The 17465-nt window shown below is 38.1% G+C and overlaps 1 protein-coding gene across 4 annotated transcripts in view; it reads left to right on the top strand.

Annotated features, from left to right (window-relative positions):
• The window catches only part of git1 (G protein-coupled receptor kinase interacting ArfGAP 1), a 121751-nt gene that overhangs the window by 52746 nt on the left and 51540 nt on the right, over positions 1-17465 (top strand). For all 4 annotated transcript variants that reach the window (XM_051930845.1, XM_051930846.1, XM_051930847.1 and 1 more), the window contains 2 exons: positions 4568-4701; positions 6164-6276. In XM_051930845.1, coding sequence (XP_051786805.1) covers positions 4568-4701; positions 6164-6276 — 247 coding nt within the window. The remainder of the gene's footprint in view (positions 1-4567; positions 4702-6163; positions 6277-17465) is intronic.

The raw sequence follows: 17465 nt of genomic DNA, 5'->3' as shown, positions 1-17465 counted from the left end.
CGTCAGTGGGTGCACACATCGCTCAACCATCTGGACAAGGACCGTATGCTTTCAGAATCCCCAGTCAAATTTATCACCAGGTCTCTCCTTTATATACCAATCCTGACAAGTCACCACAATACGGTCAGCTATATATCTTCGATTCTGCTGAGGCTACCAGTCAACATTTACAAAAGGAATGTAATAGCGCTTGCAATGACATTTTGTTGCTTCAACTAGACAACATGATTCGACAGGTTAATCCCTTCGCAAGGTCTTACATGCAGATACATGACATTATCACTCACAGTAACCCTGTTACTGCTGTACGAATGGTGTTCGTGGAAAATCCAAGTCTGGATATGAGAAGGTATAATGCCCCGTCCTGTCAAACTGATGTCGCTGCTATCTTTGTAGGTGAAGACGGGGAACCTATTGCACAACGCAACATTTGCATATATCCAAGGGGAGATGCTTGCAAGTGTATCTCTGTTCTCAATATGAACTGTGACCCCATGGTTTATCCACTGCTGTTCCCTTACGGAGATCCAGGCTGGCACATACAATTGACCCATGTTGAGGAAAAGCGAACCGCGAAAAGAACGCGAGTCACACAGCTCCAATTTTATGCTTTCAGGCTTGCCATGAGATCTTCATTTAGCGTCTTGCATTCCAGTGGCAAACTCTTCCAGCAATACATCGTCGATGCATATGTCAGAACAGAAGGTGCGCGTTTACATTACCTTCGGTCACATCAACAAGATTTGCGTGTAGAGCAATACAGGGGACTTATGGATGCTGTCATTGCGAAAGCACATCACCATGACCTCAGCCCTGGACAATTGATCATTCTTCCCTCTACCTTTCAAGGCAGTCCAAGGTACATGCAACAGAACTACCAAGACTCGATGGCAATTGTCCGCAAATGTGGAAAGCCTCACTTATTCTTAACCTTCACCTGCAATCCTGCTTGGCCGGAAATCACTATGCTGTTAGCATGGTTTGAACTCAACAAAACAGATCCTGAAGCTGTAGAGTTACATTACACTGATGTTCCACAACATTACACATTTCAAAAATCCTCTGGAAAATGGAAAAAGAGAATCAGAGGAGGCACAAAAGTGATCGGTAGAATGCCTGTTGTTGCCATTAACGACATCGAACATTATTACCTCAGACTTCTCCTTACCCGTTCTGTGGGTGTCACAAGTTTTCACCATCTATGAACAGTCAATGGTGTCGAATGTGACACTTTCAAAGAAGCTTGCCAAGAATTAGGTCTTCTTAAAGACGACAAGATATGGCATGATAATCTTTCAGAGGCATCCCAGATACGAATGCCACGATTCTTGCGAGAAATGTTCGTTTTCATCTGTCTTCAGCGAACCACACAACGTTCCACACCTTTGGGACACGCATTAACTCTCTTTTTCCAAAGACTTTCTCACAAAATATTCCACAACCACTGCTTGCATGTATGCTCTCGCTGACATTAATGACATGCTGCAACCACATGGCCTCAACCTGCACAAATTACACCTACCCCCCACTGACATTCCTCCTCTGTGTTATTCATCTCCCACCTTCGACGCTCAGGCTGAACACTCACACGCTATAGAACACTACGACAAACTCAACACAGAACAGAAACACGCTGTTGATACTGTTTTACACGCTGCATATAGCAATTCCCATCCCCAATGCTGCTTCTTAGATGGTCCTGCAGGAACAGGAAAAACCTTTGTGTACAAAACCCTGATTCATACCATCAGAGCTAGGGGAGACATTCCTACAACCGTAGCATCTACAGGAATAGCTGCAACATTATTACCGGGTGGACAAACTGCCCATTCTGTTTTTATTTATTTTTTTTTTTAATTAATTTTTATTGTAATCATTCCATACAAATAGATCAATTTATAACCAAACAAATAATAATAAATGTTTTTAAAATACCGTTGAAGCTGAATACTACTTCCACATGTAACATCAAACCTTCCTCACCACATGGCTCCTCGATGTTGGAGACGGGATAAACGGAACACCTGTGATATTGCCTTCACATTGTTTTCCTTTAATTTCTGATCCCGTTCAACAACTGTATGGCGACATCGACTTCTCAACTGTCACTCTGGAACAACTCTGCACACAAGCTATATTAAGCGTCACCAATGAACACTCGCTATTCCTTAATGACCAATTGCTGAAACTTATCCCTACCGACGAGGTGACTTTCACGAGCGTGGACTCCATCGTCACAGATGATCCTGCAGATCAACTTTCATTCCCCGAGGAATTTCTTAATAGTCTTACTCCTACTGGCATGCCTCCGCATAAACTCAGAATTAAAATTGTATCCGTCATCATGCTTCTCAGAAACCTCCTACCTGCAAAAGGTCTTTGTAATGGCACTAGACTGTCTGTTACCAGCATTCACTGCAATGTACTGGAGTGTAAAACTATCACAGCTGCTACCTCACAAACTGTCCTTATTCCCCGGATATGCCTGACCCCATCAGATTCAAATTTGCCTTTTTCTTTTACCCGAAGACAATTTCCTGTTAGATTGGCATTTGCGATGACAATTAATAAGGCACAGGGCCAAACTTTCAAAAAGATATGCCTGTATCTGCCAAAACCAGTCTTCAGTCACGAACAATTGTATCTTGCTGTCTCCAGAGTTCCATCTTTTCATTCACTTTCTGTTGTATCCCCAAACCCACCCCTTTTAGACAACTGTGTCTTTCCAGAAGTGTTCAGCCATCAATAAATAATTATGGGGCGTATGTTACGCCGCGGGTTCGCTATTGTGTTGTATTTTGCTCTCTCCAGAGTTCCATCTTTTCATTCACTTACTGTTGTATCCTCACACCAACCCCTTTTAGACAACTGTGTCTTTCCGGAAGTGTTTAGCATTCAATAAATAATTATGAGTGAGACTGAGCATTAACAGGTCTGTGATGCCCTTGGATGTCCCGTACTGCACGCGCGCTACACTGAATGGATCAACGTGTGTCTACTTGGCACGAGAGACGTAGGTTTGCCATTGAACCCCATTCGTGCTGGAGACCGGGACTTGCAATTGTTCCCCACGAACAAGGAATACCCAGTAAGTGCGGGTCATACGCTCACACTGATTACGTCCCTGCCCTTTGTACACACCTCAATCCCCTCTCGAACCCCTTCCCCCCCGGGCTACAACCATGGTCGGGTAACTTGGTGGATTATATATAGAAAAGTTAATTTTTTTCCCTGTGCTTAAAAATCATTAAAGAAGCAGCATGATTATGCGGCGTATGTTACGCCGCGGGTTGGCTAGTGAACTATATTGTGCTGTTCTTTGTGTACTTAGCTATTTAAGTTTTTACTGGCAGTCTTCAGTCCTTCGAAGTTGTAGCTGTTTTATGTTTTTTGCATCTGGAAATATGGCAGCTCAAAGATTTTTTTTTTTTCTAATGTGCATTGTTATTAAATATAGTTGTAATTTTTTAAATATAGTTGACTTATTTGTTTACCATATTTAATAAACTACCTCCATTATTTCTATACAGTAGTTCACCTCCATAAAGCTGTAAGAGGTTAAACAATTAGACAAATAGATTATTCTCTTCTAGAAACCATAAATAAATAAACTGATACTGAATTTTTGCACACATTTTAAACCCTTTAATTCACTGCTGGTATTGCTGATCTGTGATTCCTTTACACAAAAAGTTGAAAATATTCACATCTGTGTCTGTACTTGTTTATTCTTCTGTTTTATTGTAATATGTTTATTACAATAATTAGGTCTACCTTCTCTGCATGATTAATAACTCTTTGTACTATTTTAATTTTTTTTTAATTTCCCAAAAACTTAACTCAAAGACTCAAAGAACAGTATTAATCTTTTTCAGTAGCTGAAATGTATGAGTTTTTTTGTCTCTGCATTTTAAAAAGTATAGTATGTGACTTAAAATAATCTGAATACATGCTTCAGTTTGTATGCTGCTTTTGTTGATTTGCTTCAAAATTCCATTTAAGATCTGTAATTTTTTTAGCTTTTACATAACAGTATAGGAAGAGCTGATGCTTGAACAAAATGTTCTGTAGGAAAAGCACAGCTAAATTCTGTCTAATTAAATAAACATTTCTTTTGTTTTTAGTGCTTTTAATTTGCTTCTAGTCTAATATAAGGGGATCAGATAAGTGTATAAAAATTACAGGGGCTTGCCATATTACTTTGGCAGTTACTTTAACAATGTTGGACAATTGTCCCCTGTGGATGTCATTAATTTCCTGTTATTTGCTTGTGAAACAGCTGCAGTAAAAAGACAAGGGGGGGAGTTGGGTAGCATCTGGTTGGTCTAAATTGCTGCCAGGGCCACAAACCTATGTGAAGAAAGGTTGGAAAACTAGCTTGTTAAGTCCCCAAGGCACTGTTGTGACACAGACTAATGGAAGCTGAGTTCTTTTTAGCTGTGAGGTACAGGTGTTATTTGAGGGCTAGAAGAATGAAGACATGATCATAAGACTTGACTGTGGTCTAGTTTTTTTAATCTTAAAGCACCAAGATACTAACGCACTAATTTGCCTTCGTATTTTACAGACCCTGGTTGGGCTTCTATTAACCGTGGAGTGCTAATATGTGATGAATGCTGCTCTGTGCACAGAAGTCTTGGACGCCACATCTCTATTGTTAAGCATCTTCGACACAGTGGCTGGCCACCCTCATTGCTTCAGGTATATAAAAATATGCGAAATTTGGAAATAGTATGGGTGAATAAGAGAATTTAATGATGAAAACATGGCCTTGAAATCAGTTATTAGGTTTAACTATTAATGAATGTAGAAAGCTGATTTTTTTTTAGCTACTCTTGATGACATAGGGGTTGCTGGCTTTAAAAATTAGTATAAAAGATTTTTAATTTTTCAGAAAATATTTAAATAAAATTTTCACAAGATATTGGTGGAAAGCATGTGTTTCAGATGAAAAATTGGAAGCTGTTTCCTACAACAGACTCATGATTATGGGGGAAAAAAACTGCTGGAATGAAATTATTAAATAAACTAAACTGCCTGTTATAATGATGAAGGACATATCAGTGTTACCTTTTGTAAAATTACTGAATAAGATCATTTGCATTGGCTAGTGCTTTTTTCGTTACTTTAGCGCCTTAGGCTTGAATTGTTCCCTTTTTGTTCGGCCTTTTTATGGTCTTATCATTTATTGCTGTCCTAGATCCCATTTTCAGTTATCTTAACTTGACCACTGTAATTTAGAAAATAGGATAAAAAGTGCACATCAGACTCATTACATTTTCCAATATTACCAAAATGGAAAACAGTTAAAGGGAACTTGTATTTACATGGCCGAAAATTTGATGACTCAGTTAACACAATTGCTTCTTTCATTTTTACATATGATTACAAAAACCGTATTTTGGAAGAATTTAAAATGATTTGAAATTAGCCTGGGAGAACACAATTTTTGAAGAAGTCCACAGAGGATACTCTGAATACATTAGCACTACTCCAGTTAATGCTATAATTCAGTAACCAATAAATGTACATTTCACAAATGCAAATTACTGTACATTCTATTTATAGTTTCATTTTATTTTCTTCCAGAGTGAATTGTCAAGTGTTATTACATGTAAAAGATTTATATTTTATAAATGCATTAGAAAATTAAACATTTATGAAGTTGTCTGTATTCTTTACATTCTGCAGATTTTTGTTCTTTTCATTTTTACCCTTGCATTTTTTTAAATATCAATACTTTTTTAGTGGATTCAAGACACAGATTTAGATGTACACTTCAATAAAAATATTTTCCCACTATAGTTAGACACAGAGGTGCTCACTGCAATCTTGAATCTTTGTATTGCTTAATTTACATGTGTGATCATAGAGATTAGAATTAAACTGCACAATAACAAAAAATACATAAAGACAAATAAAATGAATCTTCCCCAGATTGCACTTTTGTTATTTCAGTTCATTAACTTGCTTCCAACCTTTTAGTACTTGCTGAAAAGTCTTTAACTCAGGTGGAAATGCTCATGTGAAAGGAGCTAAAACGCTCCAGGATGAGGTTGATGTTTAGTCATTTGCCTTTGTGTTTTTTTTTTTTTTTGCATTGTAGTAAGTTTAACCTCCAGAGTTTTAATATTATGTTAAGTAAAATCTTCTTTTCTGCCAGATGGTGCAAACACTGGCCAGCAATGGAGCAAATTCTATTTGGGAACATTCTCTCTTGGATCCAGCACAGGTGCAGAGTGGTCGTCGAAAGCCCAATCCCCAGGATAAAGTGCAGTAAGTGGCTATTGTTGGTCATTCTAAATACTTCTGAGGAGAAAAGCAGAATACATATATGCTATTCATCATACCTTGAGCTATCCTCCAAGTAATTTTCTCCCACACAATTACAGTAGGTGGGGGTCATATATTCTGGACCGCTATGGCTTCCTGTATTTAATTAAGATAAATGTTTATGACCATATTAATTTGAAGATTGAACACTGAATACTTTGTTTGTGCAAATTTTACAAATATTATCTGTATATTTTTATGTGTAATATCTCAATGTGTGTACCGTAGATACTCGCGTATGAGTCGAAAAATTTATGCCTTAAAATTCATTCAAAAAAAACAGAATCGACTTATCCGTGGGGCAACACAATTGTCCATAGAATTTGGGTAATGACATTGTACACTCAACGCTTCACAGTGTTTAGTCACCGGTCATCTGCCGTTTCCCATGGTCTTTGAAATAAGTATAAGCCAGCAATACTATTGCTAATTAGCTAGTTTTTTTCTAATTTCATTAAATAATTCTTTAAACTGTGAAATACTTGAATTTGAGCATTAGCTTTTGCAGGTTTTGCATAACAAACATACCATTAGCTGCCACGTGCAACCAGATTTGGAATCAAAAGAACCAAGGCAACGCACGCTATCAATGCGATGCAAGCGCAGCCCGCGGTTCAAAAAATTTCTCTGCCTACCTGTTTGTCTCGTCTGACAGTAGCTGAAAAGCAGCATCAGGAGAGAGCAGCCAGAAGTAGTCCAGCAGCGGGTGATCTGTCGTGTCCAACAGCAAGCCATGCTGTCTTGTGAAGTCCAGTAGCCAGTTCGGCTTCCACGGATCAATGTCTGGGTATTCCTCCCACGCGAACCTTGCCGTAGCTGCATCGACTGCGCGAATGCGTTCAGCTGGCAGCCGATCAGCTGGCGCGGCATTGGCTGGTGTCCGATCAGCTGATGCCGGCTTCTCACTCTCTTGCTCGATTCCTGATCACTGTCAATAAAATCCGATTCTGAAAAATCAGAGTTCGACTCAGCGATAATGTGCAAAACATTGTCTGCCGAGTGTTTTCTTTTCTGTACTCGCTTCTCTCCCTTGTGACATATCGACGCCATCTTGCCTTTGTTTACATTTCGCAACTTATGCACACGCAAGGATTAGTTGCCGAGTCAACGAGTCTAGCATTTCTCCAAGCACAGAGGGAATGCCTGTGATGTGACAGTGAGTTTTGTCGCCATTAACAGCTGATTGCCGCCCTCTATCTGTGATAGCTGTCAAGTTTTATCCATCCGTCCATTTTCCAACCTGCTGAATCTGAACATAGGGTCACGGGGGTCTGCTGGATCCAATTGTCAAGTTTTACCCTTGACTTATACGAGGGTCATAACAAATTTCGTAATTTTCGGCTTAAACAATACACTCGACTTCTCTGCGAGATCGACTAATACGCAAGTATCTACGGTAAGTTTTCTTTTTAAATTTCAGACTAGGGGTGGGCGGTATGACCAAAATTCTATATCACAGTATTTTTCTAAATTATCCCGGTTTCACGGTATTCAACGGTATTTCTTTCCCCATGCATGAGTGGATGTTAACCACATTTTCCACTGCAATTACTGGCTAAGAATAACCTATTCCACTGTCAAGAGTATTGTACACTGTACAAAAAAAAAACATTTTAATGTGCACACAAGTATTAATACAGTTTTGCATTGCCCCATAAAGTGATAGTTTTCAAGGGGGTGGCACTAATGGAGAAGGTATCACATTGCATGACAGATGCAGTCAAAATATAGAACCTTTTAATTGAACAAATTTTGCAAAAACAAACTATAATTTTGACAACATATTTTCAACCATACAAAGAGGCATTTACACTTAGTAAAATACCCAGAAGTGCTTGTCAAAAATTGTATTGCACCGAATATGTCTTAGAAAAGGAATAAATAGTAAATATTTTTTGTAAACCAACTACACTTTCTGTTAATGTTAACAATCTCTGTCCACTGACACGTTAAAGTGACTTTTTAAACAACTTTATCATCATTAAACTGCATAATATTTAAACTAATAAATAATAACAATAAAATAAATAATAGTATTATTACTGATTGTTGCACTATTACTTCAAGACTTCAAGCCCAGGTGCATTACACAGTATTCACCAAATTAAAATAAAATAAAACAAGTGCAACTTGGTGATGACATCTTTACCAACTGAACCATCATTTAGGCAAACTGCATTAATATGGACCTTGCTTCAAGCTAAGCTATACTGGGAAGAAAAAAACAAACTATATGTCGAGAACAAAGTCAACATTTCCACTTTATTCTCGCCATTTATGTCGAGATTAAAGTCGACATTTCCACTTTATTCTCGCTGTTTATGTTGAGATTAAAGTCGACATTTCCACTTTATTCTCATAGTTTACTTCATAATTAAAGTAGAATGTCGTAAACTAAACTTCTTCCTAAAATCAATGTTTAATCAATTACTTAATTTACCCCGTCATAAATTAATGCAGCACATTAAATGCTTTGTTACGTTCCCCGACCCAGTGGTTAATCACTACGCTTCTTAAACTGACTTCCTCCTCACTAAGAGAAGACAGCGATTACCATACAGAATCCATTCACTTCATGATATTCCTGCTTTCTGAAAATTTAGAATGCTAAGATAAATACTTGGTATCATTTTCATGATGAAATGCATTAAAGCAGGTATTACACATGCACGGTAGTGAGGCGGTAGTGCTGCTCCCTCGCAGTAAGGGGTCCCCAGGTGTATGTTCAGTGTAGCGAACTTTATGGCAGGTGTGACGAGGCTCCAAAAAACTGGATGTATGAATAGCTATCGCACAGGTTTAACTTAAATATTGTGTAAAAGTTGGGTTTGTGATCTGGTGGTCGGAGACACGAACACAGAATTCAATGCATGTTCTTCTGAGCGGGCTATCTTTATTGCATGCATGCTGTCTCTATCTGACGTACCAAAACCCCAGTTCCTATCCTTCCTTTTTCTTTCACCACATAACCAATCCCCACACGATAAACGTCTTTGTGAAATTAAAACTAGTTATAAACTTAGCCCACGGAGTGTTCAGAACTTTAAAAATATCTTCGTTATACATGTTTAATTATGCCATCCATTCAGAGTTGCGCCCATCTCTGAACGAGTCGCCAGCACATCGCAGGATGAATACAAGCAAAACATACACTAGCAGGGATAATATAGCACAACAAAACCCCACATCCTACATGACTTTGAAAGGAAACTGAAGTACGCCGAGTAAACCCACCAGAAAAACATGCAACTGCAAGGCAGGCACGCCGCCATGCCCCCATATGATTAATGCATGCTTTAATGCATTTCACAATGAAAATTATATTAAGTATTTATCTTAGCATTCTAAATGTTCAGAGAGCAGGAAGATCATGAAGTGAATGTATTCTGTGCGGCGATCGCTGCCGGCGCCTCCTCTTAGTGCAAGAAGAAGTCAGTTTAAGAATCACTTAACACAAAGCATTTAATGTGCTATATAACTTATGACGGGGTTTGAGAAAATCTAGTAAATTAAATATTCATTTTATGATGAAGTTTAGTTTACGATGTTCTACTTTAATGACAAATTACGAGAATAAAGTCAACATGTCAACTTCAATCTTGACATAAACGTCGAGAATAAAGTAGAAATGTCGAGAATAAAGTCAACATGTCGACTTTATTCTCGTCATAAGCGTCAAGATTAAAGTGGAAATGTCGAGAATAAAGTCAACATGTCGTCACACTATTACACAGTACCCAGGTACATTACACTGTATTGAAAAAAAATAAAACAAGTACAACTTGGCTTGCAGTATTATCCAGTAGTATAGAAACAGTATTTACACATCTGACCTTTTAAAACTAAAGTATCTCCAGGCAACGGACGTGACTCCTTTTTTTCGGCAAAAGTTCTTCTGTTCATCATGTTCAACTTTATCGTCGGAATCAGTTTCGGAATGTTCTCTGTCCATTTTCACCGCACAATACCTATGCTACCGCTACCTATTTGGTGGTATAGCAGTGAAAAAGAGCCCTAGTGCACAAATCTGTGTTTAGCGGTGTAGCAGTGAAAAAGGTCCCCACTTGAACAGTTTCCCGCTGCGCCACGTTCCGAACGTCGTTTAGGCAATTTAAACCGGTGTTGCGGTATAAGAAAAATCCAAATCATAAAAAAAAATTAAAAACGGTTTTCGGTATGAACCGGTATACCGGCCAGCACTATTTCAGACATTTTCCTCAATAAAATTGTGGTGAATTTTGGTAAATAAAACATGTTCACAAAACATTTTAAATAAAAGATGTACTGTACATGTGGCATATACAGTGGATTTAGAAAGTATTCAGACTCCTTCACTTTTTGCACATTTTCTTATGTTGCAGCCTTATGTTAAAATCATTTCAGTATTTTTTTTTTTTCTGGAAGCAAAGAGGAATGACTTAAGAACATTAATGTTAGGTAGAATGCCCAGTGGGGGCTGGGCAGTCTTTTTTGGGCTTGGAACCCAGCAGATTTTTTTATTCTTCTCCAGCTTAACTGGTGTTTTTTCTCTGTCCTCCTGGCCATCAGACCCTATTACTCACTTTCAGAGACTTTTATCATGATATTGTGTGTAAGGACACTACTCTTCTACTAGTTATGTTTTATAAGATTGTATAGATTTGTTTTTCATTATTATTTATTAATATTGCCTAATCTTACTTGTTCTTTTCCTGTAATTTTTTTTTGACATCTTATAAAGTACTTTAAGCTACATTGTTTGTATGAACATTGTTTTTTATATATATATATATATATATATATATATAATATATATGTGTGTGTGTATATGTATATATATCTTTTATAAAAAAAATCTTGCAATAAGACGAGATCTTTGGAGGAGATATAGACACTTTCACGTCCCGCGAGACGGACCAGTCACATCATACTTGCAACCTTTGGAAGCAAGTCACACATGTAGAGCAGTTTAGAGATAATGGAAGTAGGAAAATTCAAGAGCCTCAAAAAAAATGAGAGTAAAGATTGCATTAGTGCAAACAAACAGAAAATATTACTTGGTGAAGTAACGGACAGTGAAAAGAGATCTTATAGTGTTTGAGGATGTCTGGGGGACAAGAGAGACAAGGCAGTGAGACAAAAGGACAGATGCTGTACAGGCTTTTAAACGATCAAAGTGCCGCATGAAATGCAGATCATGTAGCACTGCAGCAGCAGCAAGATAGCATTTGATTGAGCAAAGAGGAGGTAAAAAAAACCAACTTTTATTTGTTTCCCATTGTTTCACCATTTAAGAAGGGTTTTGGAGGAGTGGCTGCGTTCAGCCCCCCACTTCACAAATGCGGGCAGCACTGGTGGGGGGGGAAGGGGTAGGTGAGCGAAGTGCAGATCACACGGCATGGCAACAGCAGCAAGCCAGCAGCTGATTGAGCAAAGAGGAGGTTAAAAAAAACTTTGTTTCCCATTGTATCACTGTTTAAGAGGGGGTGTTGGAGGATCAGCCGTGTCTCCTTTGGGTGCGTTCAGCCCCCCCTCTTCACAATGGGGTTTGGGGGGTTTAAGGGCTTGGTGAGCGAAGCCCCCGTGTATGTATGTATGTGTGTGTGTGTGTATATATATATATATATATATAATCTTAATACATAATTCGCCTGCCTCCTCACTCACGTCCGTCCAAAGCCGAATGCGCAGTCGCCTTCTGCGCACTCACTGACGTCAGTCCGAAGCTGAATGCGCAGTCGCCTTCTGTGCCGCTGCCCAAAAAACCTTCCGAGACCGAAATCCAACTCCAACATCGCGGCAGGCGGCAGATTTAGCCTACGCATTATACAACTGTCTTCAACAGGTACATTCATGACTTTAACATTTCAAAGTTCGTCTCACTTCCAATTTATACAAATGCCTCTAAATAGAAAATTTGCTTTATCACGGCAGGCAGTGGATTTAGCCTACGCATTTCGGGATTATTATTCTGAAATCCCAAATCCTTCCACCCAGGCATAGGATATTAGCCCCGATCACAGCCAACCCTCACACTCAAAATAATAAGTAAGAACATATTAAGTACTTTCAGTGGGCGAGTGATGTGAAGGTGCAAGTTAAAGATGGGCCACATCAAGGGAAATTACTACCAAACAGTGAGAGTGTCTTCACAAAAAATTTAGTCTACAGAGAGATTTTACAACTTTAGTTGCATATTGACAGGCCTCCAGTATACAAACAAAAAACGTTGTCATAGATAGAATGTCTTTTTCAAGTGTACAGTATTTTTTGCCGTGATAAAGTCATACATATCCCAAACCTCGTAGTTAATGATCATTTATTACATCACTTTCTTATTTATTTCTTACTTATCATTTGTTCTTCATACACTGCTGACACAAACTTGTGCCCGTTTCATCTTACATTGTCGAAACGGGCTTTTTGTCTAGTATATATAATATACAGTTAGGTCCATAAATATTTGGACAGAGACAACTTTTTCTAATTTTTGTTCTGTACATTACCACAATGAATTTTAAATGAAACAACTCAGATGCAGTTGAAGTGCAGACTTTCAGCTTTAATTCAGTGGGGTGAACAAAACGATTGCATAAAAATGTGAGGCAACTAAAGCATTTTTTTAACACAATCCCTTCATTTCAGGGTCTCAAAAGTAATTGGACAAATTAAATAACTGGAAATAAAATGTTCATTTCTAATACTTGGTTGAAAACCCTTTGCTGGCAATGACAGCCTGAAGTCTTGAACTCATGGACATCACCAGATGCTGGGTTTCCTCCTTTTTAATGCTCTACCAGGCCTTTACTGCAGCGGCTTTCAGTTGCTGTTTGTTTGTGGGCCTTTCAGTCCGAAGTTTAGTCTTCAACAAGTGAAATGCATGCTCAATTGGGTTAAGATCAGGTGACTGACTTGGCCATTCAAGAATTTTCCACTTCTTTGCTTTAATTAATAAACTCCTGGGTTGCTTTGGCTGTATGTTTTGGGTCATTGTCCATCTGTATCCCGAAAAGCCACCCAATCAATTTGACTGCATTTAGCTGGATTTGAGCAGACAGTATGTCTCTGAACACCTCAGAATTCATTCGGCAGCTTCTGTCCTGTGACACATCATCAATAAACACTAGTGCCCCAGTGCCACTGGCAGCCATGCATGCCCAAGCCATCACACTGCCTCCACTGTGTTTTACAGATGATGTGGTATGCTTTGGATAATGAGCTGTTCCACGCTTTCTCCATACATTTTTCTTGCCATCATTCTGGTAGAGGTTGATCTTGGTTTCATCTGTCCAAAGAATGTTTTTCCAGAACTCTGCTGGCTTTTTTAGAAGTTCTTTAACAAAGTCCAGTCTAGCCTTTCTATTCTTGAGGCTTATGAGTGGCTTGCACCTTGCAGTGCACCCTTTGTGTTTACTTTCATGCAGTCTTCTCTTTATGGTAGACTTGGATATCGATACGCCTACCCCCTGGAGAGTGTTGTTCACTTGGTTGGCTGTTGTGAAGGGGTTTCTCTTCACCATGGAAATGATTCTGCGATCATCCACTACTGCTGTCTCCCGTGGACGTCCAGGTCTTTTTGCGTTGCTGAGTTCACCAGTGCTTGCTTTCTTTCTCAGGATGTACCAAACTGTAGATTTTGCCACTCGTAATATTGTAGCAATTTCTCGGATGGGTTTTTTCTGTTTTTGCAGCTTAAGGATGGCTTCTTTCACCTGCATGGAGAGCTCCTTTGACCGCATGTTGTCTGTTCACAGCAAAATCTTCCACATGCAAGCACCACACCTCAAATCAACTCCAGGCCTTTTATCTGCTTAATTGATAATGACATAATGACAGACTTGCCCATGAAATAGCCTTTGAGTTAATTGTCCAATTACTTTTGAGCCCCTGAAATGAAGGGATTGTGTTAAAAAAATGCTTTAGTTGCCTCATATTTTTATGCAATCGTTTTGTTCACCCCACTGAATTAAAGCTGAAAGTCTGCACTTCAACTGCATCTGAGGTGTTTCATTTAAAATTCATTGTGGTAATGTACAGAACCAAAATTAGAAAAAAGTTGTCTCTGTCCAAATATTTATGGACCTAACTATATATATATATATATATATATATATATATATATATATATATATATATATATATATATATATATACTAGCAAAATACCCGCGCTTCGCAGCGGAGAAGTAGTGTGTTAAAGAGGTTATGTAAACATATATATACATATACATATATATATACATATCTACATATACACATATCTACATATACATATGTATATACATACATATACACATCCACATATACATATACAAATTTACACATCTACATATATATACACATATATATATATACATATATATATATATAAATAAAGACATACATACATTCACACACACACATACATATACATATATATATATATATATATATATATATATATATATATTGCAAAATACCCGTGCTTCGCGTCGGAGAAGTAGTGTGTTAAACAGGTTATATATACATATATATATATATATACACATATCAACATATATATACACATACATATACACATATACATAAACACACGCATATACATCCATCCATCCTCTTCATATATACATATACAGTAATCCCTCCTCCATCGCGGGGGTTGCGTTCCAGAGCCACCCGCGAAATAGGAAAATCCGCGAAGTAGAAACCATATGTTTATATGGTTATTTTTAGAATGTCATGCTTGGGTCACAGATTTGCGCAGAAACACAGGAGGTTGTAGAGAGACAGGAACGTTATTCAAACACTGCAAACAAACATTTGTCTCTTTTTCAAAAGTTTAAACTGTGCTCCATGACAAGACAGAAATGACAGTTCTGTCTCACAATTAAAAGAATGCAAACATATCTTCCTTTTCAAAGGAGTGCAAAGCAAGCAGTCAAAAAAAAAAATCAATAGGGCTTTTTGGCTTTTAAGTATGCGAAGCACCGCCGGTACAAAGCTGTTGAAGGCGGCAGCTCACACCCCCTCTGTCAGGAGCAGGAAGAGACAGAGAGAGAGCCACAGAAAAACAAAGTCAAAAATCAATACGTGCCCTTTGAGCTTTTAAGTATGCGAAGCACTGTGCAGCATGTCCTTCAGGAAGCAGCTGCACACAGCCCCCCTGCTCACACCCCCCTACGTCAGCGCAAGAGAGAGAGAGAGAGAGAGAAAGTAAGTTGGGTAGTTTCTCAGCCATCTGCCAATAGCGTCCCTTGTATGAAATCAACTGGGCAAACCAACTGAGGAAGCATGTGCCAGAAATTAAAAGACCCATTGTCCGTAGAAACCCGCGAAGCAGCGAAAAATCCGCGATATATATTTAAATATGCTTACATATAAAATCCGCGATGGAGTGAAGCCGCGAAAGGCGAAGCGCGATATAGCGAGGGATCACTGTATACATACATACATAGTGCGTTGTAACACGGGCTGTGATTGTTACATGGGAGGGAGACGACAAATCACAGCTTCCCGCTTTCTAATCGGGCCTGTGATTGGTGCTTTGACTGATGCCCAGATGCCACAGTATGTCCCCTTAAGAGAGGCGTTAGGCAAGTGTAATTGAATAGTGGTGCTGCAAGTTTAGCTTTACACCTGTTTTTAAGGCTTATTGACTGAAAGGGGCTTTCATGAAAAAACTTAGGGCTTTGCTACAGGATACACCCTCCACAAGTTAAGGAAGTAAAAATAAAGGTATATATTTCTTTTTTATTTAAACCTTTTAAGTTTGTATGCGGGCGGCATGGTGCCGCAGTGAAAGGTGCCAGTTAGGAGACCCGGGTTCGCTTCCCTGCGTGGAGTTTGAATGTTCTCCCCGTGTCTGTCTGGGTTTCCTCCGGGTACTCCGGTTTCCTCCCACAGTCCAAAGACATGCAGGTTAGGTGCATTGGCGATTCTAAATTGTCCCTGGTGTGTGGGTGTGTGTGCGCCCTGTGGTGGGCTGGCACCTTGCCCGGGGTTTGTTTCCTGCCTTGTGCCCTGTGTTGGCAGGGATTGGCTCCTGTATTTAGGATATAGCGGGTTGGATAATGGATGGATGGACATCTGTATGCATAGCCCTATTTGCCAGTTTTCGTTTTTTTTCTTTCTTCAGTAATATTTCAGCAAACCCGGAGCTTGTCAGTTCAAATCCTGGTACTGACACCAATGTGTGACCCTGAGGAAGTCACTTCACCTGCCTGTGCTGCAAAAAAACAAAAGTAATGTAACAAATTGTACCTCAGATGTTGCAAGTTGCTGGAATAAAGGCATAACTAAAATAGATAAATATGTATTATACACATAGGAACTATTAATTTATTTTCAGTTAAGTCATCTGCAGCAAACCTTTATAAATGAGGGTTTCTCCTTTTTAGATAGTGCCAACTGTTTCTTCTTCATTGACGTTTTCTCTTGGAGAGCTTTTTTCATTTCATTGAAAATTAAAGCAGCAGCTGCCAAAATATGTAGCTTTCTTATTAATTTTTCAACATTGTGTAAAATAAATTTATAAAGTAACAAAAGGTTTAAATACTGGTTATCCTTTTACACTAAAATATTACTAAAGAGATACAAAAAAAGTAAAATGCATATGTTCTTTTTGTTTAAGGAGATTAAATATTACTGAAGAAAGAAAAGAAAAAAAAAACTAAAACAGCCAAATGGGGCTATGCATACGAACTTAAAAGGTTTAAATAAAACAGAAATATATACTTTTATTTTTACTTCCTTAACTTGTGGAGGGTGTATCCTGTAGCAAAGCCCTAACTTTTTTCGTGAAAGCCCGTTTCAGTCAATAAGTCTTAAAAACAGGTGTAAAGATATTGACAATAAGCTACGCAAACCCACCAAGACATGGAATCGTTTAAATCAAGTATCATTACATCTTCCTTTCTTAAAGAGAAGTAAGGCAGTACTTATAAGCTTACATATATATATATATATATATATATATATATATATATATATATATCTATCTATCTATCTATCTATCTATCTATCTATCTATCTATCTATCTATCTATATATATATCTATATATATATATATATATATATCTATATATATATCTATATATATATATATATATATATATATATATATATATCTATATATATATCTATATATATATATATATATATATATATATATATAT

This window comes from Erpetoichthys calabaricus, chromosome 8, assembly GCF_900747795.2.
Source record: "Erpetoichthys calabaricus chromosome 8, fErpCal1.3, whole genome shotgun sequence".
Taxonomy (NCBI): Eukaryota; Metazoa; Chordata; class Cladistia; order Polypteriformes; family Polypteridae; genus Erpetoichthys; species Erpetoichthys calabaricus.
Note: the sequence above shows the minus strand (reverse complement) of the source record. Positions and strands in the feature narration are given on the sequence as shown.